This window comes from Lissotriton vulgaris, chromosome 11 (genome assembly GCF_964263255.1).
Source record: "Lissotriton vulgaris chromosome 11, aLisVul1.2, whole genome shotgun sequence".
Classification (NCBI taxonomy): Eukaryota; Metazoa; Chordata; class Amphibia; order Caudata; family Salamandridae; genus Lissotriton; species Lissotriton vulgaris.
Window position 1 is genome coordinate 273348916 of NC_141699.1, and position 23835 is coordinate 273372750.

The 23835-nt window shown below is 46.7% G+C and overlaps 1 protein-coding gene across 3 annotated transcripts in view; it reads right to left on the reverse strand.

Moving 5' to 3' along the window:
* NF2 (NF2, moesin-ezrin-radixin like (MERLIN) tumor suppressor) overlaps positions 1-23835 on the reverse strand; it is a 484134-nt gene that overhangs the window by 237105 nt on the left and 223194 nt on the right. For all 3 annotated transcript variants that reach the window (XM_086943228.1, XM_086943229.1, XM_086943227.1), the window contains exon 11: positions 16907-17029. In XM_086943228.1, coding sequence (XP_086799354.1) covers positions 16907-17029 — 123 coding nt within the window. The remainder of the gene's footprint in view (positions 1-16906; positions 17030-23835) is intronic.

Sequence of the window (23835 nt, forward strand, 5' to 3'; positions counted from 1 at the left end):
GCACTGCTCCATTGTGAACTGTGGTTGTAGTTGGGAGTCATGGCACAGTCTGTTCTCACCACGTTGTTTGTTGTGGTCTACGGTTTCTTCACCTACTGCTGCCTTCGGAATTAGTCTTGTTCATCTTCTGTGCCCTTATGGGTCCTTCCTGACCGTTCCAGTTTTTTTATATAGATAATTGTTTCTTTGGTGTTTGTGAAGATTTTCGATTTGCCATCATGTTGAATCCACAGTCTAGCAGGCTGTAGCATGGCGTATTGCAATTCCATGGTTGTAGATTACATTTTACTGGCTGGAACACACGTTGTGCTGACTGGACTGTTGCGGTGAAATCCGGGTACAATGCCACCTCATTCCCTGGATAGGTCATGTTTCCCAGTTTGCACACTAAACGCAGTGCCGTATCACGGTCTCAGAAATTCAGCAGTTAGGCAATAATTTGGCAGGGCGGCGGACCTGGCACAGGTCTGGGGGCCAGGGATCTGTGTGCACGCAACACTAATAGCACTGAGGAGAAGTGTTCGGCACCTAACATTTCTTTAAGCATGGCTTCTATATTATATTCTACTTTGCCTGTGCTTGTGGACTCTGATACGCCATGATGCGTAAATTATTCCTCCTTGAACGGGCCTCCAGGTCTTCATTTTTGGCTTGGATAACTGATATAAGTTTCTCCATACTTGAACATTTGTCTGTTACTGTAGCCAGGGCATCTTCAGTCATGGAGATGCGCTGTTCGCCCTCCAGGTTGCAGGCACCATGTTTATCTAGTTTAGCTGCCATGCGATCCATCCTCTGGCTTAGCGCATCTATTTTTCTGTCTATAGACTGGGATCTGTTGCATTGCTTGTAGTGATTTTTTCAGGGTGGAACCCCTGTTTTCTGCAATGTCCGGAGTAGGGTCTAACTGCATATGGGGCTGTGTTTTTGTAGAGAGTCTTATTTTCGAATGACAAAGTTGATTGCTGCTTGTTCGCTTTCCACATTCTGACGATGTCCAAGCGCGTGCTACTGAGATTTGGTTGTAGAAAGGCTCTTTGCAGTGGGGATCCAACGCTATCCCAGACTTCTTAGTGATCTGATTAGACAATCTCAGTGCCGCCAGGGAGGCAGGTTCCAGGGCACCGACTATGTCCCCGCGCTCCCAACTGTACACTGTCTGGTTACCGCATGCTTTTCGCCTCCTGTATAAGGCTGTATCCTATATCTCGCTGAGCAGTCACTTAGTGGTGTAGGTACAATAGATCAAGAGAATAACTTCGGCCCCCACAGTGCTGTAACAATAGCTGTAGATTTAGCATTGCCCTTTGATGGGATCTAACATTTCATGGCGATTAGCTTTCGGTATTTCCCCTGCAAGGATGAGTGGCAAAGGAACAAAAGTGGAGCCAACTACATAGAAGGAGAGTTTAGATCACCAACAGCCACCCAAACAGCCTTTCCACATCAGTGACGTCAAATGAGCTAAGGGGTTCTGCACTGAGTTAGAGAGCCGAAGGCGAGTGTAGATAGCTAGGAAGCTAACAAAATCAGCAGAAATCTGATGGACGGGTGGAAGAGACAGTGTGTCTTTCTGCCGGCACTGTGAATCCTTTTGTAAGCTATGCAGGGCAGCTGTTTAGCGTCTGCGTGGCAGGGTGGTGAAGGCTTCACGGTGGATGCACTCCTCCCCCCCCTCCTGTTACGTACTGGCTGCAGCTTCTCTTCAGTCGCGAGGCCCTGTCTCAGTTCTGCCCGGCCTCCTGGACCGCCTGCCTCGCTCACCTGTTGTCTGGTGTTCACGGACTAGCAACGCTATGGGACAGGGGGCGCCTTTGCAGGCCGCGACTAAGGCCACGCAGCCCATGCCGACCCCAGCGTCCTTTGCACAGTGCGGCCTTTTCTCACCGTTTTCCGCTGCTGAGCCATGTTCCAGCTGACTGTCTGGTGTTGCAGCACCGAGTTGCAGTGTGCCCTTGTAGGCCGATATCGCCCTTCCCTTCTGTTCAACTCTGGTATCGCCTACCACTTACAGACCGCCAGTGGGGGCAGCTATATTTTTCTGCAGTTGTATCCTCTCGTGTGCCTCCGTTTCCAGCGCTTCATGGTTGCGTCACTTTTGTTGCTACGGCATAGTCTGGTATCTGTGTTATTCTATGGTTTTCGTGCAGCCATCTTGCTGCGGGCTCACTACCGCCCCTCAAAATTCTCCTTCTTGAGGAAGAAATTGAGAGGACGCAGGTCTAGGCTAGGATGAATGCCTCTGTCCTTCTTGGGCACCATAAAGTAGCGGGAATAGCAACCACAACCTACTTCTGGCGGTGGCACCCTCTCAATGCCTCCCTTGGCCAAGAGAGCAGTCACTTCCTGACAGAGCAAGGAGAAAAGGTCCTCTGACAGCCTGTCGCAAGCAGATGGCATGGGTGGAGGAGCATACACGAAGGGAAGGGAATATCCCTTCCAGACAATGTAGACAATGTAGAGAACTCATTTGTCGGATGTTATAGATGGGGCGGGTGAAGCATATCCTGCCTCCCACTGGGTGCTCATGATGGTAGGAGGGCAGACTATAAGGGTTTGGAGTCTGCGGCTTATGGGGGGGATGGACTGGCCCGACCTCTGGCTGCCTGACCCATGAGGTCTGTGGGTACTGTGTTCTCAGCGACACAGTGGCTAGGAAGCTTGCCCGCTGTGGTGGCTGGGAAGTTATAGAAGCGGTAGAAAGCCCCTTCCGTGGCCACGAGAGGAGTGAAAGGCGGATTGCAGGTGGCTAGGGGACATGGAAAGGCCCAAGGAACTTGGCTGAGGCCCTGCTGTCCTTAAAGCACTTTAGCATTGAATCCACCTGGTCTCCGAAGAGACGGGAGCCGTTAAAGGGCATGTTCATAAGCGATGCTTGGACATCCCCTGGAAAGCCAGTTGTTCTCAGCCGGGTGTGGCACCGTTAGGCCACTGTCGATGAAACTGCTCTGCCCAGTGAGTCGGTGGTATCCAGTCCACATCATGTCATAAACTTAGCTCCATCTCTCCTGTCAGCAACATCGTGGGAGAGTATGGCAAGGGACTCCTCCGGGACCATGGGGAGCACTTGCACAACCAAATCCAATACAGCATGGGAGTAATGGCCCAAAAGGCACAAGCAGTTCGTGGTCCGCAGTGCCAGGCTGGTGGAAGAAAACATCCTCTCTGTGTCCAGCCATCTTGGATTCCGTATCCAGTGGGTTGGTAGGGAATGTGCCAGGAATTACATGGGAGGCATAGGCTTGGACCACCATACTCTCCGGGGTAGGCTGTTGTGTGAGGACATTGGGGTCCCCTGTGGTGGGGCAGTGGTGGTAGGCAATCATCTTGTTCACAGGAGCCCCTGTGCTGGGCTCAGACCAGGTCCCAAGAAGGATGTTGTTGTAACCTTTCTTGTATTTACATTCTGCACCTTTTTACCTCCTCATCCCTATGGTTCCTTCCTCCCGGTACTTCCCTACCTCCATGTATACAATGGAATGTTCTACCTAGAGTTGAGAATGTTGGCACTCTGAGTGTGGAGTGTGGATGACCAGAATAAAGAACTCATCTACTTATCTCGTCTTGTCTTCCTTGACTTCTAAATTTTAACACTGGTGACGATCCTGCGCAGGGGGCAGCTGGTCATCTCCCCTTTCAGTACTCTCTCCAAGACGATGTCCTGTTGCCTGCATCTTGGGACTGAAGTGCTATTTTTGCTGTGTGTTCGCATCTTTGCTTCAGCTGTCACTCTGAAGATGCAACAGAAGAGGGCATTTTGCGAGAGTATGTAGGGATGGGGAAAACAACCAAGTTAAGATAGTTAATGTGGAGGGTGAACAATGTCAGAAGTTTGTATTTCAAGTGAAAAGTGAAGATGGTACTTCCAAACCGGACTATCCCACATGCATGGTTCTACTTAATAATAAGCCAGTAGATATCTTTGCAGACTCTTGCTCCTCATTCACTCTACTCAATCTTGAAAAAATCCTTGGGAGATTCAAGTGTAGAAATGAGTCACCACCACAGATTCCTCCTGAGGCGAAAAGCCGGGAGAGTTGAAAACGATTTTCTTTTAACACTTTTAATCTTTACTGTGATACTGTGCTTTTTAGCCTCTGCTCTTGGCACTGAACGCTGCAAAATCGAAGCTCTCTCGCACAGCCGATAAGCGCTGCAGCGGGTGAGTGTTTGTTTAGGGATTTTGCCGCCATTCCCCGATCCAGCGGACACGCCCACCCGCGTTGGCCACGCCCCTTCTTGGTTACTTAAACCCTGCGCTGACTACTAGCGCGTCCACCACAGATTCCTCCTGAGGCGAAAAGCCGGGAGAGTTGAAAACGATTTTCTTTTAACACTTTTAATCTTTACTGTGATACTGTGCTTTTTAGCCTCTGCTCTTGGCACTGAACGCTGCAAAATCGAAGCTCTCTCGCACAGCCGATAAGCGCTGCAGCGGGTGAGTGTTTGTTTAGGAATTTTGCCGCCATTCCCCGATCCAGCGGACACGCCCACCCGCGTTGGCCACGCCCCTTCTTGGTTACTTAAACCCTGCGCTGACTACTAGCGCGTCCACCACAGATTCCTCCTGAGGCGAAAAGCCGGGAGAGTTGAAAACGATTTTCTTTTAACACTTTTAATCTTTACTGTGATACTGTGCTTTTTAGCCTCTGCTCTTGGCACTGAACGCTGCAAAATCGAAGCTCTCTCGCACAGCCGATAAGCGCTGCAGCGGGTGAGTGTTTGTTTAGGGATTTTGCCGCCATTCCCCGATCCAGCGGACACGCCCACCCGCGTTGGCCACGCCCCTCCTAGCACCTTACCCCCTGTCATAAATTATGTGTCTTTACAGGAAGCGCAGCGGACGAGCGCAGCGGGCGCGACGTTTGCGCGCCGAAGGCGCGCTTAAGGCAAGCTCGTCTGCGCTCGTCCGCGCCAAGGTAGCGCCATGGGCGCCCTATGCTGCCAGTTTGGATCCTTCTCTTCAAGAGCATCTCCCTCCGGGGCCACCCTACTCTAGAGAACAACTTATTCTACTGGGTCAGAGACATGCAGATAAAGGAACACTCTCTCTAGCACCCACGGCACATCCTCGAGCTGATATACTGCGTAACGATCTCTTCAACTGTGGCCTACTAAATGTCAGGTCCCTGCCTAAACATTGCACGGAGATCCAACTTATAATGGACTCTCATGAACTTGACATCTTGTTCATGACAGAAACATGGACTCGTCCAGACTGCCTGGTTGACCCTGGCTTCGCCTGCCCTTCCGGGTTCAAATTCCTCCACTCCCCAAGGCCTGTGGGAACTGGCGGGGGGGTGGGAGTGATTTTTAGAGCCTCCATCAGTATTAAGATTCTTAGCTTAGACCCACTCCTGGGCACTGAGATGCTGGGGCTCTCCATCCAGACTTGTTCAGGGGCTACTGCCACTGTACTAGTCTGCTATCGCCCTCCAGGCTCGTTTAACCTACTACAGCAACAAGCTCTAATCACTACCTTGACCAACATCGCCCTATCTCACCATAAGCTTCTTATTCTTGGTGATTTTAATCTTTGGCGTAACGGCACACTTGACTTAGCCCTCGGTAACCTTCTTCAAGCATGTGATAGCTTTGGTCTTTCTCAGCTGGTCTCCAACGCCACCCACATAGCTGGCCACCGCCTGGACTTGGTCTTTGCGGCACCGGATCTGGTGGTTATGGGGGACACTCTTCCAATGGATTGGACAGACCACTCACTAGTTAAATTCTTTCTTTGCAAGAAGTTGAACTCACATAAGGCACCTGCGCCATCCAGGGAAATTAAGTGTAGAGACTGGAAGGCTCTTTCACGACTACACCTCTCTGGGGATGTGTTCCATCTGGCTTCGCTCTTTGATGAGAACAAATGTGCTGATGATAATTACAACTCTTTTTACTCCAGCATTTCTCTGGCGGTAGATACCTCTGCCCCTCTAAAAACTCGGCTCATTAGGGGTAAAGACTCCGCTCAATGGTTTAATGATGACCTAAAAACTTTAAAATTGGAATGTAAACAAGCCGAGAGAAAGTGGAGACGCGACTACAGCGAAATCTCCAAAGCTGCTTGGAAGACTAAGATTCTGGCGTATAAAAATCTCATTAAAAAGTCTAAAGCGGACTATTACTCCACTCTGATCTGCAACTCCACCTCTAACTCGAGGAGCATTTTTAACATCTTAAATAGCGTCACCAATCCGGAGTCTTGCAAGAATGTGATTGTCCCGTCCCAAGAACTCTGTGACAATCTTGCCACCTTCTTTAAAGAGAAAATAGATCTGATCCTGAAAGACTTGGACACCACTCTTGACACGGATTCCCCTTCTGACCCTGGTTTGGTTCCCTTAGTTGACCAATTACCCGATTCGGCTTTGGCACCAGAGGTGTCACTGTGCAGGTTTCTGCCACTTACATTTGACATATTTACCAAGATAGCTAGAGGGATTGTGTCTGGCTCTCCCCTGGACCCGGTGCCCCCTAAAATTTGGAAGGAATTTGAAGATGAGCTTTTCCCTACACTCCATCTCATTTGCAATCAATCCCCGGTGACTGGCATCGTCCCTGCCCATTGGAAACGGGCATTAGTCTCCCCTTTGCTAAAAAAACCTTCCTTGGACCCCGACTGCTCTAAAAATTATCGGCCCATTTCACTGCTGCCATTCCCCGCCAAGATAGTTGAGAGGGTGGTTAGTAACACTCTTTCCACCCACCTGGAACATCATCTCCTACTTGACGAGGACCAATTCAGCTTTCGGCCCGCTCATGGAACCGAAACAGCTCTTATCTCCGCCATGGATGAACTGCAAAGGCGTGCAGACAGAAGACAGGCTTCATTTTTGATCCTGCTCGACATGTCTGCCGCCTTTGACACAGTAAACCATAAGATCCTACTAAGGCGGTTGGCGGAGGTAGGAGTGAGAGACTCTGCACTGCAATGGTTCCACTCTTTTTTGACTGATAGGCAGCAGGCTGTTTCTATGCCACCTTACCAATCATGCCTTTCTCCGGTGTTGCACGGAGTCCCCCAGGGCTCTGCTATTAGCCCAATTCTTTTTAATGTGTACCTTAGGCCGCTAATTAGGCTTATTAAAGGATTCGGCATTAGAACTGTTAATTATGCCGATGACACACAGTTGATCCTTTCATTGGAAGGAGAGGACTCCGTCTCCATGGAGGTCTTTCATAATTGTCTACGGAATACGTCAAGTTGGTTAAAGACTAACTCACTTCAGTTTAATGTCGGGAAAACCGAAGTGCTTTATTGCGCTGGAACGAGGATCCCCCGCCCATTTCCTAACAACTTCTGGCCCCCAGAAACAGGCTCTAACGTACAGCCTGCAGAATCTGTCCGCAACCTTGGGGTCATGTTAAACCAAGGACTCAGCATGGACACCCATGTGCAGAAAACGTCGGCTTGTTGCCTCGCTATCCTTCGCTCACTTAGGAAGGTTCTGCCCCTCTTACCCACTTACGCGCGTGCCCAAGTGGTCAGATGTACTATCCTGAGCAGGTTGGACTATTGCAATGCCCTCCTGCTTGGGGCCCCTGAATATCTACTGGACAGGCTTCAAAGGGTTCAATCCGCGGCCGCGAAACTGGCCTTGGGGTGGCCTAGAAGATCTCATGGACCATTGGCCTTGGCAAAGCTACATTGGCTCCCTCTTAGACAAAGAATTCAATTTAAAGCCCTCTGTACAGTTTTTAAAGCTCTTCATGGCTGCGGTCCAGCTCCTCTACAATCCAAGTTTGTTTGGTATACCCCTACCAGAAAACTTCGATCATCTGATGCTAGACTGGTAGTGGTTCCTAGATTTAAAAAGGTCAGAGCTGGAGGTAGATCCTTTAAGGTGGCTGCCGCCAGACTTTGGAATTCCCTCCCCATCGAGCTTAGGTCCACAAATGAACTCTTGCAGTTCAGAAAAAAGGTGAAAACCTGGCTCTTTCCTTGCTAGCCTTCCTACTCTGTCTGGTCTTTACCCCTCGTTGGTCTCTGTCAGCGCCAGGATGCCTGTAATGGTGACGGTTGCGCTTTATAAATTCTCAAAATAAATAAATAATAAAGTCAACCAGATATTTCTCCGGACGGTTATACCAAAGACCCCATTCCCCTTGTGGGAATGATAAAGGTACACATAGACTTTAAAAGAAGATCCACTGTAAGTAAGGTGCACGTTGTAGAGAAAGGATCTAATCTCCTTGGCTGGCAACACCAGAAGGAATTGGGCATCATACTTGACCCTAACAATAAAGATCAAGTCATCCTTGTTGAAGGTTACAATAATAAATGTACTCTATGTGATGCATTTCCTGAATTACTCATGGATAAACTGGCATTAGTAAAAGGCTTCCAGCACAGAATAAAGATTAAACAAGGAGCCAAACCAGTGGTTCACAAACCACACCCAGTTCCTCTCCTTACGAGAGAGCCTCTCAAGAAGGAGCTAGACAAATTGTGTGAGATGGGTGTCATCCAACCCGTAGAATCCTCAGAGTGGTTAGCACTTATAGTTATAGCACCCATTCACCTGTGTTGATCTGCGCAGTCTCAATGACAATATATGGGTAAAGAGGTTTCCCCTCCCCAATATAAACAAGATGCTGAGCACCATCGGGGAGGCCACGTTTTTTTCGGTCATTGACCTATCAATGGCATACCACCCAGTGTAACTACACCCTGAGTCTAGGCCATTAACGGCGTTGACCTCTCCTTTTGGAGCATACATGTTTGCCGGATGTGGCACTTTTCCAGAAAATGATGCAGCAAGTCCTCATATGCATCACAAACACCCTGTGTTTCCAAGATGATATATTGATTTATGGGTCATCTGCCAAAGAGCACGACATAACTTTTAAGACAATTTGTAAGAGACTTTCAGAAGCAGGGTTGACAGTAAAACTCAACAAGTGTAAGATTAAAGTAAGTTCATGGACTACCTTAGGCACACCATTTGTCAAGAAGGTTTTAGACCTAATACAGTTTAATTCAAGCTGTTAGTGATGCTCCATACCCTACCAACAAAGAGGAACTTATATCCTTCTTAGGCCTTATCGGATATATGGCCAAATTTGTAAAAAAAATATTCTGAAAAGTGTGATGGCTTACGTGAATTATTTAAAAAAAACAATGAATTCATGTGGGAAGAGAAGCACAGTACCAAATTCACCATCCGTACAGATCATAAGCCCCATACATTCATGTTTTCGTCAAAAAAAGTTCAATGCAGTTCATTGGAAAACGTTTGCTTTAAGGTTGAATACTTCACTGCATTAGAGAATGTTGCAGCGGATTAACTTTCAAGGTCCCCCTTAAAGGCTAGTACTCATGAAGAACAATTGGATGTCCCCATCCTAGCCATCCAACTACCGTCCCTGACTGGAGATGAATGGGAAGAAAGCATGAGAAAAGAGGTCAACATGAACACCTTGAAAGACTTAATTGTCAATGGCTGGCCTGAAAAATGTAGTGAGGTCGCAGAAGGAATGAAGGAGTTTTGGGAGGTAAGGTTCAAACTTACACTTATAGACGAAAAAGTATATTGCAATGGAAAAATTGTTCCTCCTTTTGACCTCAGGAGTAAAATAATAGATCTGTCCCACGAGGGACACCTAGGCAGGAGCATCACGAAGAATAAAGTAAGAAATTGCTTCTGGTTTCCCGAAATGGATTCAATGGTAGAGCTAAAAGTCAAAGAGTGCATCAGCTGTGCAAAAATTGATAAAAGCAAAACCCTGCGCCAAGTCCCCTTATCTCCGGTGGAGGTACCTGTGGTGCCATGGACTAAACTAGCCATTGACATTTGGCCCAATGGAGGTTTTGGATCCTCAAAAGAGGTTCCGGGTTGTTTTAATAGACTATACCTCCCACTGAATTAATTTCAAATTTACATCTTCTACCACAACAAGCAGCCTTACGGCATTCCTAAAATAATATCTTTTGCAATGAAGAGATACCTGCAATTTTGGTCACAATGGAGTGCAATTTACTTCCGAGGAGATGAGGGAGTTCTAGAGGAATTAAATATCAAACATGAGAAAACTGCGCTCTACTGTCCCAAGGCCAATGGACTAGTGAAAAGAACAAACCGCATGATAAAGGAACATATCCAACAGGCTATCACTAATGGCTACAAGATACAGGACTCCCTTAGACAGTACATATGGTTGCATCACACTGCACCTAATCTCATCACAGGGATATCTCCCTTTGTTGCGCTAAGAGGGAGAAAGCCAAGCACCAACATTAACCCCCTGTGGTTGGAGGGAGGTAAGAAAGCGGATTCCAACCACTGGGAGGGTCAAAGGAAAATTCTACAACATCAAAGGAATTATAAAAATTGGTACTATCAGAAACATGGTGTTAAGGAGCATAACCTCAGGCCTGGCAACGCTGTACTAGTAAGGCAACCCAACCATGTGCATATAGGTCTGAGCAAATTCCAACCTCCAACGCTTTATCAAGGTAGGCAGGAATGTGGTTCGCCTAGAGAATGGACAGACATTGAGTGGTGACAGACTTGTGAGCTTAGCATAATTTCTCCCTCCCCTATAGAGGGAGATGTGTTGTAACTTTTCTTGTATTTACATTCTGCGCTTTTTTACCTCCTCATCCCTATGGTTCCTTCCCGCAGTACTCCCCTCCTTCCTTGCCTGTATACAATGGAATGTTCTACCTAGAGTTGACAATAGAATGTTGGCACTCCGAGTGTGGAGAGTGGATGACCAGAATAAAGAACTCATCTACTTACCTAGTCTGGTCTTCCTTGACTTCTGAATTTGTAACAGATGTAAGTAAGGGCTTCATTGAATGGGAGAAGTGGTTGTGAGGGGGTCAATCCCAGCTGATCAGCTTAGTCCCGACGTTTGTCTTGACTGCCACAGAGGGCAGACTAAAGTCTAGGACCTCGGCCGCCCTTCCCACCACCATTGCAAAGGGTGCTCCCTCCTTCGTATAGACGGTAGACATGGTAGGGGGGGAAGCATTCCAGCATCTGGAGAAGTGTCCAGTCGACTGGCCTCCGCCAAGTCCTCGCACCAGTCCATCTGTCGATCTAAAGGCTTGTATTCCTCAGGGTCCAGTGACCTCTCCCAATCCACCTTGAGCCCAAGCCCATAGGACTAGGACTAAGACTCTGGCCTGGTTCCAAAGCATGTGTCGGATGACACCCCTCCGGCTCCATGTTGGAGCCAGGTAACAGAATGAGAACAGCCCCAGGAGCACCGGCATCAGAACCGGCACCGGGAAAGCTCGATGTGGTATGACCAGTAGGGGCCCCTCCTAAACTCACAGGGCTCAAGGCGCACCAGCAGGAACAGGCCGCTCAAATATGAGGCAACCGGTCTCATAAAATTCCTGGAGTTGAGCTCTAGGCTCCTGGAAAATCAGGGAAGCAAAGAGCAGACGCAGGCCCAACAGTGGAGCCAGGCCTCAAATGTCGATGCTTTTTAATTTTTTTGGCCGATGGACTTTTCTGCTATTTGTGGGGCTTTCCCGATTAGCCTGATGATTTGAAATGTGCGGCAGACCCTGGGCTCCGTGACCGATCCTGGGACCTTCCTCTCGACCGGGATCAAGACCGTCGCGACGTCGCTTGTCAGGCGGCAAGGAGCTTGAGGGACTGCTTCGTCAAGGCCTTGGGGTGCATAACATGGTAATCAGGGCAGATCTTTACGTTGTGATTGTGCACCAGGCACCAGAGTCAAACAAGATGCGGGTCGGTCATTGACATCTGTGGATGACAGGCGCCACAGGCTTGAAGTTGGTCTTCCTAGTAGACATCGCTCCCAAACCAGGAGAACTCTCAATAAACTTTGAAAAAACATCAATAAAGCTCAGTGTGAGAAGTTGGCCTGGTATATAATGCTCACTAATTCTAGTGATCACTTTGTACCATGCCAAGCAACCCTTATGATGATGGTTGTAATTCAACCTTGTAGACCAGTTATCCTAGTGGTAACGTGGACAAAGCAGTCTTAGGCTAAACTCTGAAAGGCATGTGAAGCCAGCTGTTATACCATACACAACCCCCTTGAATACCAAATGAAAGGGACACCACACAGATATATATTGAAAATATATGTTGATTTATTAACTATAAAATCCCCTGGACTCTTTATGAGCACAGAAGCACAGCGTTAAATCACAAGACAGTTTAAAATACACAAAAGTTGCACAATATGGATGAGCCCTAGGGGCCGCCTAAACCATATACTAAATAAGTGGTATAAGAGATACCTAAAGGAAAGTGAAGAGGCCTAGGGCCTTGGGAATCGCTGGAGCTATTCGAGACTGGAGTTAACTAAGTCGGGAAAGGCCCACGGGACTCGGGTGCAGTGTTCAAAGTGCACGCACTTCTCAATACAAAGTCTATGGTGCGTAAAAAGCACAAAGTTAGAAAGTTAGGAACCTTCCGAGTGACCTACGGAGCTGAAACTTAAAACACAGGCCCTTGGGATGTGTACCAGTGCAGGAGCACCGGCGGAGCTGAGTTACCTCACCCACAGGAAGCGGGTGCACAGGGTCGAAGATGTGTCGGGTTTCGTCACGCTGGTCGATGGTGCTTGGAGCTGATGATGCTGCAGGCGACTCAATGAGAAGAGTTCCGGTGGATCCAAGGGTGGATCAGAAGAGTTGAAGACCTGAAAGCAGAGGGGACAGTGTTCAAAGTCACTAGCCAGTGACTGCCCTGGAACCAGAGTGGAACCAGGCGATGTCGGGTGCAGACAGGCGTTGTCGGGTAGCTTCTTTCTGCAGCCACGTGGATACCCGGGGTCGAGGACGTCCAGGAGTCGGTCACGAGCTGTCCCACGTAGGCTTCTCGCTGTTGGCGGTGTCGGCGACCTGATCGGAGCAAACAGGCCTTGGCAAATGCAAGCCACGCAGAAGTTGAAAGATGCTGTTCACTCGGACCAGCAAGGTCAGAGCGGGTGCTCCTTTTCACAGGAGCTTGGGTAGGTCTGGAGCAACCAGACCTGCTGTTTAAATCTTCGGGTTCGTCGCCAAGATGGCCGCTGACCACGTGGCTAGTGGCCGGGATGGCGCGTCGAGTGGCACAGTGCAAAAGGGCCCCACGCAGATCGTGGAGATGCTGGGGGGCTGATCTTCGGTGCAAGGGCTGCTCGGTGGTGGGGGTTCTCAATCCCCAAAGCACAACGTCGAGGATGCCTCAGAAGCTGCGCAGTCAGCTTTTCGAGTGTCTTCCAAGAGGTCCGGTCCCACGTCACTCGGTGCCTCCACGGGTCCCTTCTTCGCAGGGACTGTGGATCGGGCTCTGAGAGGTCTGGGAGTCTGGTTCTTGTCGGGCTCTGGGCTCGGTCTCCGGCGGGAGGCGGCGGCAAAGCAGACGTCGGGTCGCTGGTTGGTGCCTGTGTTCACAGGGTGGTCACTCCTTGGCCACAAGGGAGATTCTTCTTCAGTCTTCTGTGCAGCAGAATGTCGAAGTCCAGTCTTCTTCTTAGTTTTAAGTTGATTTCGGGATGATCTGCTGTGCAATGGCACTGCTCCCCCTCTTATTCCCAAACTGGGGGTGGATCACCTACTAGGTCCCTCCTCTGGGAGGAACCAGGAAGGGGGGCGGTTACACCCCCTTTCCTTTGTCCAGCTCCGCGCCAGGACTGGGGCTGGAAGGCCCCAGAACCGGTTTGGACTGGCCTATGCACGGGGACACCTTGTGTGCCCCGGGCATGTCTGATTCTTTTCAGCCCTGTCCTACCTAATACACAAAATCCTGTCTGGGGTGGTGCTCGCACCTCCCAAGGCAGGAAACCCTTTGTCCAGGCCACCATCTGCCGAGTTTCGGTCAGCAGCAGGAGGCCAGACTTGTGTCTGTGGTGGCAGCGTCCATTTTGTGAAGCTGAGGCTCTGTTTAACTTTAACCGGGGTTAAGGCTACACACATGTCGTGTCCCTCTAGAAGGGTGGAATGCTATCCCCGTCGCCAGAATTGGCGAGGGGATAGTATTCCAATTCGTATGACACCTTACTCGACATGTTTTGATAAAGCCAAACCAAAGATAGCATTTAACCGCGAGGATTATAATGCACTTAAGAGTATATGGTATGGCAATATCCCGGACCAGCTTAGGGAGTTGTTCCCGACAGCTGCAGACAGGCTCAGCTCATGCCAGAGCACCATCTCACATATTTCCAAGCACTCTGCCTCCAGGATTGATGAGGCCTTCTATAGGAGTGGCTGATAGGAACATATGTGTCCAGTTTAGGGTTAGGCACAGACATACTGTACCTAAGTAAGAGGTGGTTACACCGACTTACCCCAGCTGAGTGATCAGCCAGTTGTGTCAAAGATGGAGGCCAGGCCAGGGGTGGCACAATACGTGCTGCAGCCCCTGGTAGGCCTTGGATACACCTATGCCCTGGGCACCTAGGGTGCACTATTACAGGGGCTCATAAGGTGAACCAGTTCCAATTCGTAATGCACCTAAAGTGCATTGGCATCAATTTAGAGAGAGAACAGCAGGCTGTGGGTCTGATTAGCAGGCCCACAGCCACATTAAGTCAGAAACCAGTGAAGCAAAAAGCAAAAATTTGGGGTGACCATAGGATAGCAGACCCTACTCTCCTACACTCAGTCAAAAAGTGACTAACAGAGTAGCTCTCCCGGGATCTGTGCTGACTGGCGCGAAAAGAACTGAAGTCAGTGCGCTGGGGTGGTGCCTACATAGGCACTGTGCATGTCATATCCGGCACAGATGAAGCTGCGACGCCACGTGGAGCCGATCGCGGTCACCTACCGGCATCCGGGGTGACTGCTCATGAAAAATGTCCGGATCCAGTCTGATGCCTGGGGATAATTCTAAGGGAACGGATCTGTGTCTAGAAGTCTCTATTAGATACATGAATTGTACCTCATGCAGACGCAGAGCCAGAAATTGTGAAATGGGCTATCTATTAAAGAAAACCCACTTCAAATTGGCCATCAATGAGTATGCATACATGCACATGTGCAATGATAAATGGCACCCATTTTTCATTCACAATCCTAACATGGATTGTGCTCATTTTGAAACACTAACAAAAAGCTTTAAAAAATGTAAAACAAAAAAGGAAGTGAGCAACTTGGTAGCACTTTGCAGCTGCCGTTCCCCAGTAAAATATAAAAACAAACAATAATAAAAATTAAATATTTAAAATGGGAAGTGGGATGAGAGGCGGGGAAGGGAGTGAAAACAGCGTGAGCAGGGTGCACATGACCAGCTGGGGGAGATGACAAGGACCCCTAAAGATGTCCATAGCCAAGACCTAAAAAGTCAGAAGTATCAAATGTTGGATTAAATGACAGAAAACAGAGTTTTCTGTGTCTCAGCATTTCATAATATTATTGTCCTCGAATGGAGTCAGAGCAAAGGGTCTTGGGCAGTCTTTCAATCAATATGGCACAATGCTTCAAGCTCAACAGAACCTCAGGAAACAATGAACTAGAAAGGGTGTTTTTGTGAAATACCACATTGGATGAATTCCACCACAGACATTAGAAATGTGCAAGGCAGAGCTTCAAATGACGTAGAGTCATGGAGGAGTTCAGAGACAGGACCAATAACATGAACATAAAGCACTGACCAGCTCTTCTGACATTAGGTAGTATCATGTAAATTTATTATCATAGGAGGGAAGAGGAATTCTCGTCCATTCAGTTCCCCTGAATAGGTACCTTAATAATCACAAAAGGGAATGGACACTTGTATCTACAATAACAAATGGTTATTTCTTGACAACCCTCATAGACGCTGTGATTTTGTTGTTGCGGTGTATCTTTTATCCGCCCCTTCTCTAGCGTCATGGCATAGTCATCGGGTTGTCAAGTAACGTGCTATATGCCTGCCTCACCCGAGGCAACCTCTGGTAAGTGTAGAAGTGTCCAGAGATAGTGAGGACTGGTCCAGAGGGATAATGTGCAGTGCCAAAAAATAAGTATAAAAACTGTATTGCACCAAAAACCAAAATTTATTATAAGAAGATGCACACTGAGTTAAAAAAGGGAGAATAGAGGTACATTCGGTAATCGAGTTACAGGATTACCATATAACTCTATTAGTAGGTCAAGAACTTATAATACATTTTGGTTTTTGGTGCAATACTGTTTTTATACTTATTTTTTGGCACTGCACATTATCCCTCTGGACCAGTCCTCACTATCTCTGGACACTTCTACACTTACCAGAGGTTGCCTCGGGTGAGGCAGGCATATAGCACATTACTTGACAACCCGATGACTATGCCATGACGCTAGAGAAGGGGCGGATAAAAGATACACCGCAACAACAAAATCACAGCGTCTATGAGGGTTGTCAAGAAATAACCATTGGTTATTGTAGATACAAGTGTCCATTCCCATTTGTGATTATTAAGGTATCATGTAAATTGGCACTTGATATGGGAACTGGAACATCTGTTAGGCTTAGCCAGCGTATTTAACGCAGAACGACACAATATCAGTAATGGTGCCAAACATATGAGGAATGGTGATACTTTAAGTGGTGTAATACCGCATATGCTTTTGATAACAGGACAGAATAAATCATGTTGTATAAAAGACAGCGAAAGCATCAGAAGCACTGCTTCCATGATGTAGGTCCCTGCCACAGATTCAGTGGCCCAGAACATGGACTCTTCCAACTAACACCAAAACGTTTGAGTGTCTGCAATTCAAGCTGCTCGCATCTATCTCTCTAGAGGAGTTAACTATGAAGAAAGAAATATTGAGTTTCGAAGTATGATGTTTGGTTTGTGCAAGACTGACGAGCAAGAGACAATTAAAGCATAGCACCATGGTAGTACCAATGGATATAGAGAGCCTGAAAGAATTCAGAGACATTAAACTAGCCCTCACATCACGTAGCAATATATAAAAGAGATGCTATTAAACCTTGCATTCAAGAAATGATAAACCTACCAGTGCATCATTGGCCATCTGAGCTTCCTCTTTTACTTGGAGCAGCCTCCTTTCCATTTCGTCTCGAGAGCGCTCAGCCTCTTCTCGCATTTGTTTCTCTCTTGCTAGCCGCTGACGCTCCATCTGTCAAAGCAAGGGAAGTTTCATAGGCATGGGTGATATTGAACCAGTGAACCATTGAGAACATTAGCAAAAGGTTAGTCTCAGGAAGGCAATATAACTTAGGTACTTACCTGCTGTAGTTGCCTCCTAAATCTTAGCAATTCACAACATGCTGGATCACTGCCCCTAGTGAAAATTAGTTAAGTAATAATAAACAAATATTATGTGCCACTGACCCAGATGCTGTGAGCTCCATGTATTCTTCACAATGCAGTTCCTTAACAACTCTGATCAACAAAGAGATTGCAACTGGGTAGTAGTTTAGAAGGGGGTTTAGAGAAAGCACAGACAATCTCAGTTGTCTAAAGTGACAACAGATGACGGATATTATGATCCTTGTATCCACACCTCTTCTCTTTTTTCTGAATAGGGACAAAAGTTGAAGACCATAAAACATACAGGAAGACAACCGCATCAGCACTGGCATTAGGCAAACATGTTTGCATGAATATTTGAGCTAACAGTGCTGCTTTGCTGGAGCTGATCCTCACAAAAATGCCTGAAAAAAGCAAATAGGATGATCAGGTGGCTGGCCTGCAGATTAGTTCAATAAGCATATGATCCTTTAAAGTGACTGCTGCTGACTTGTCTGATGACAAATACTTTAACGTGCAGCTGGTGAGGGCACAAGAATGGAGAAAACGAAGATGCAGCCAAGTATTCTGTGTGCCACGGGTTCAAAGTAACCATGCAGTCGGAGACATTTCTTTCAAATGTGACAAAAAGCCAGTGTTATTTCTTTGCATTTTTTAATTCTCCAATCCGATTTGTAATGTGGCTCCATCCTGGGGTCTAGAGAAGGAGGAAGGGTGATTGATATCTTGAATGGTAAGTAAACCTTAAGAGTACTTGTGAAAGATGAGCTCACTTGCTATGAAAGCAACAATATACCGGTGGGTCAGGTTCATAGCAACATTTATCTAGAAGTGAACAAAGTCATACGTTTGGGTAGCATGTCCTCTAAAGTCTTTAGACTAAAGCCTACATATCTCACAGGATGAACACCACAGCACAAACTTAAGAGCTACTTCATAAATACATTAAAGAAACGTCTGTTTGTTTTACACTATGTGCATCCAGAGCCAGTGTAATACATTCAGCTGCAATGCCCGCAATCCTTAAAGAGCTATCAATTCATTGTCTCCTCTATTATCAATAATGCACAAAGGCCCCTGTTTAGGTTCCCCACCAGGAGTTCTCATCGGACCTCCACAGGACACTCCACGGGGCAACAGAACTCTTGGACATAGCGACCTAGGAGGTCTGCTCCTTCGGACATATGTAAGATGGGCAGCACGTAGCGGTGAGGGCACGCTTTGCCAGTCTTGTAGTACCCCTGGCTAAGCACACTATCACCCTTAACTGAGGCTCACCCTGGGCCCCTCGATTGGCGTCCTGGCATGGGGCTGTACAGCGATGGGGGAGGACAGAGAGCAAAGCTTTGAAAAGTTTATTTGCATCCGTAGGCGTCCAATATTCCCTGTGTGGGATACCCTCCTTGATCACTTCCTTAGTCTTACCCGCGACGACACCCTACTTCCATGATCCCTTCGCCACAAGCATAATCTATACGTTATCATCGTGCTGCACATGTGGCAGCATGTCATCTCTGGCACTCACTGCCATATATTGGACCCGCACTCTGAATCTCGCATCTTCATATCCACTGATGCACTACATGGACAATTAGTGAATTAGTGTAATTGTTGATCAGTCAAAGTGTTTATTGTTCTTTATTGAAATACTCAACAACAAAAAATACTTGTTAAATAAAAAAAAAATGCACAAGACACAAAAACCAAAATGAAGGGCTAGATCTTTATCCACATGTCCAAAGTTAAATCTAGGAATCTAGGACTGAGAATTACACTGAGTGGCTTGGCAAAGGAGAAATGTTTCTAATCTGGAGAGGAGTAAAGGGGCTCACCTTTCATTTGTAAGGTCTAACACTTCAACATCATAGGTAAGGAAACTATTTCTACACTCTGCTAATGAATACATTACCAGTTTTGCCCTTCAACCAACTGGTATGTGACAGGATAACAGGCAATTTTGTTTCCCATTTATAGCAGAGGCTATGCAGCCACTAGGAAATGACCAGGCTGTTTGCAAGTTGTTTTTCTTCAAAGAAGTCTATCTAGTCACGAGGTAAGGTGACTCCTCCTTTCGGTGATAGTGCGCATGGGCATCAACTCCATTGTTAGATTCTTTTTTTCAACCATCGGGTTCGGACGTCTATTTCTGAGCGCCAGTTCAAAACCGTACTTCGGATTCCCCTCGGTGCACAATCCACTCTACCCTCAACGGTATTGTTTCAGAGGCATTACCCACCTCGCCACGTTGCTTTTTGGTCAACGGAATTTAGCTACATGAATTGTACCTCATGCATTCATGGATGGTCTTCAGGCCTAACCGCGCCCGTCCAGCTCTCAGTCAATGGATCGGACACCATTCAAATTCTGTCCTCTGTGCAATGCAAAGTATCCACGCACTGACTCACACCAGGTGTGTAACTTGTGCTTGTCTCCGGAGCACAAAGAGTAAGACTGAGACGCATGCAGATCGTTTCGGTCGAACAAAACTTCACGATCGTCGGGCTCAACGTTGAGAAATGCAGCGTCAAAGAGTGGATGATACACCGGATATCTTCGGTGAAGTCTCTGGTCAAGAAAATATTGGGGTATTAGTGGCGGAAAAAGAAGATGCCTTCTCCGTGTCAGAGTCAGACCCAGAATTCGAGATAGAACTCGACGCCAAAGAACATCCACGGGGACCAGGTGAAGTGAGTACAGAAGACCCCTTGCCCCATCCAACCACTCCCAAGAAACCTATGGCTTCGGCACCACCTCTGCCTTTTGGCCAAGGTCAGCACCGAGACGGAGTTTCAGATGCCCCAACTTCAGGCTTGGCTCAGAAACACACAGTCAAGCCTTCCGGCTCAGAACCGAGTTGAGACAAACCATCCAACGAACGGAAGCCCTCCAGTTCCAAGTCCAAATCTGTCTCGGAGCCGAAATCCTCAGCGCCACAAAGTAAACTGCCTTCAGAGCCGAAGTCTTCCGCACCCAAATGCAATCCATTTCGGCACCGACAACATTGGTACCGAAACCAATAGATGACTGTAGACATTGTCCCACCAAAAATGGATCCCAAGAAAAAGAGACTTTATGCCAACCCAGAAACTGGTCATATTCCTTCCAAGCCGCCTCACAAACACAAGCTCCCTGATGAGGACAGTTATTACAAAATTCCCTTGAAAAGGAAGAATGTTGGTACAAATCCTTTTCAACCACCATTCCTTCCACCACCCGCTTCTCCCACTGTAAACCCTTTGCACATTACACCTCAGGATTCTCCACAATCTCATCATGGTGGGGATGATATTGACGACGACACACACTTACCAGTAGATCCATGGACAGATTACACAATTGACCCTCCATTGGACAATGATCCTGACCTTCACCCTGCCAAGCCATCTCCACCTGATGACAATGTATCTTATCAGGAACTCACTCCCAGGGTTGCAGAATACCATGGGGTGGTGTTACACAAAGAATCCTTAGAAGAGGATTTTTTGTTTGAAACATTAGGATACACACACAATTAGTCACAAACACTGCCCATGCTTAAAGGCATGATGAGACATGCTGACGAAAATTTTAAAGATCCTATGTGTGCACGCATCTTACCTCCTCAGTTGACAAAAAATATTAAGCATCCCCAACTGATCCAGTATTTATTAAGGGCCAGTTGCCACTAGATTCACTAGTAGTGTATAATGCTTGCAAATGAGCTAATTCTCAAACATCAGGGGACGCTCTTCCGCCAGACAAAGAATCTAAATTGACAGACACTTCTGGTAAACGCATAGCTGCTCAAGCTGCTAATCATTGGTGCATTGCAAACATGCAGGGCCTCTTAGCCAGATATGACAGGGCACACTGGGATGAGATGGAGCAATTGCTCCAATATCTCCCAGAAGAGCACAAGGCGAAAGCACAAAACTTAGTGAATGAAGGGAAACTTATTTCCAAATCTTCAATAAGATGTGCACTAGATGCTGCTGATACCGCAGCTAGAGAAATCAACACTAGCATCTTACTCAGGAGTCATGCTTAGTTAAAAATGTCATGATTTAAGCCCGAGGTCCTGCACTGTATTTTGAATTCACCGTTTGATAAAAAAAACATCTCTTTGTTATTGAGGTTGATCAGGCATTTGACAAATTGAAAAAGGACACTGAAGTGGCCTAGTCAATGGGAGCCCTCAAGTCTTCTTCAAATAGAGGGTTCTTTGGTCGCTCTTTTTACCGAGCAGGGTCCAAAACGACACCTTCCGACCAGAGTGCCTCCTCCTACATAGGTAAAATACCCAGTCCTCTTCTTCGAGACGCTTTTTAGAGGAGGATATAGAGGAAACAACTCCAAGGGCAGAGGTAAGGGCAACACACCTGTTGTATTTCTATCTAGGACCCTAATTCAAAATTCCCGATTCATGCCCTTATGTGGTTATAATCAATAATATCCTTATAAAGGCATAAGAATCATATCCATATTTAGTAATAGCCCATGCAGTCCAAAACACGGCAATGCTACTCCCATAGACTCTTAGAAAGCACAACGCGTTCTTTAAACAAACCAAGCCTCCAGCAGCCCGGGAAAACCCCCTGCTTTTGTTTTGATTTGCACAAGAACTCCTGGAGTCCAGAAAGAACTGTTAGTTCTTAGTAACGTCTTATGTCCAACCTTACGTCAAACCCGGCACCTTTCAGGTTTAAATATACCAACGTTGCCTTAAGCAAACACACGGCCCCTCCCTTTTTGACGCGCTGGAGAAGCTGCCTTTTCTCACGCCAAGAAAATCCAATTCCGGTGTTTCCAAGTTACCCTCGCGGGTTGTTGGGAGATTGAGTCCTGAGAAGCGAGATACAAGACCTCCTTCATTCTATAACCAAGGTACGGAGCTGATAAAAACCTTAGAGAGAATTCTTGATTCCGATACTTGGCAAATACCTTAACTGTAACTTAAAACTGCTACTTACTTACTCCTTCCCACGTATTAGGCTTAGGTCAGGTACACCGGGGTAGACGTATCTTAGAAGCACCAGTTGAGTTTGTTAGTCAATGTTTTTATGTATGTATATATTTTATCCATTTTAAGTATCATATGGCTAAGAAACCATATCAATGCTTTTACAGTATTATTTCATAATACTACTTTTAGTGTACGCACTTTACAATAAGTATTGCAATTGTGGCAATTCATTTCTCTTGCATGAGAAAGAAGACTGCTCAATAAAATAACACCTTTTTATTGAAAACGCCTGTCTCTCTATTTCTCTGCAATCTGGTGGAACGAAGCATGCACGACTGACTGAGTCAAATAGTTGTCTATTGTTTTCACACGACTCTAGAGATACACTCTTTATTCTGGGGGCGCAAAGTTGTCATGTTATATGGTTGTCAGAAGCGAATCCCTTCTTGTCTAAATCAGGACGGGTAACCCTTTCCTGAACATTCGAGAAAGTTTCTAGTGACCTCTGAGCTAGCTGGCAAAACTAATTAAGTCTAACATAGTCAGTAGAGACCTAGATGACCTCATTCCTACGCCTACACTGCTGTTTATGTTATTCCAATGTGGAGTGCCTATTGAGAATATAGGAACTACACTACAAACCCAGTAACTCCCCTTCCCCACAGTGACTTCCCCACGCTTCCTTCCGACCATATCACACAAGTCGGGGAATACTTCAACAGTTTTTTCCCATTTGGCAATCTAGAACAACCAACAAATGGGTGATCGGAATTATCCAACATGGTAATTGCCTGGAGCTTACCATCAATCCTCCAAACGTTCCACCTTGCTCTCACAAATTGTTCCCAGACCACTTACAATTGCTACAACAGGAAGTGCATTTTTTCTTATTAGAGGGAGCCATAGACCCAGTCTACACTGCTGTTTATGTTATTCCAATGCGCAGAGCCTATTGGGAATATAGGAACTACACTACATGGCGCCCAACGTTTGGTAAGGCGATAATCTAACGCAAGACACTAGAGTAACTTAGTCGTGCGTTTCACACAGACCCCTTTCTCCCGTAAAAACTCCAATAGACGTCTGGAGTGGGTGAAAGGTTAATATCCGCCGGAACTTAGTAGGATGAGAATCCTATGTATTAGTTCTTGGTTTAGTCAACGTTGAAGGATACAGTGTTCCAAAATATTGTGCACCTAATCTTTGTTTCCTTGAAACTTGATCTGCAACAAAACTTTGTCAGTAAAATAGGAGAAAGTGAAGACGAAAGAGAGAAAGAAGCATTAGCAGCTCGACTGTTAGCGGAAAACTCAAGTCTTCAAGAAAATGACCCGAATGCTATAATCATTCCGGTCAATATAAGAAAAACTATAACTCTTAAACTTATAGAGAATGGACTATCACCAAGAGGTGGTACAGTCATATTTGTGATAGAGGCACATGAGTTTCGGCAGACAGAGGTATTGTATTCATGGATACATTTCCAGCAGCACACGCTGTAACAAAAGACTTCCACTATTACAAAATAGAGGAACCTCCGGATATATACACTCCTTTCGAGGACGTTGAAATCCCACTAACATACCAAGAGCACCTGCTCTGGTTTAAAGGTGCCCTAAAACATCAAAATCACATCACCAGGCACGGTCAACTAGGTAGACCAGGAGCCACGTGGCCGGTTCTAGCCAACTACACACCACATCCAGACATTGATAACATGTCAGACGTGG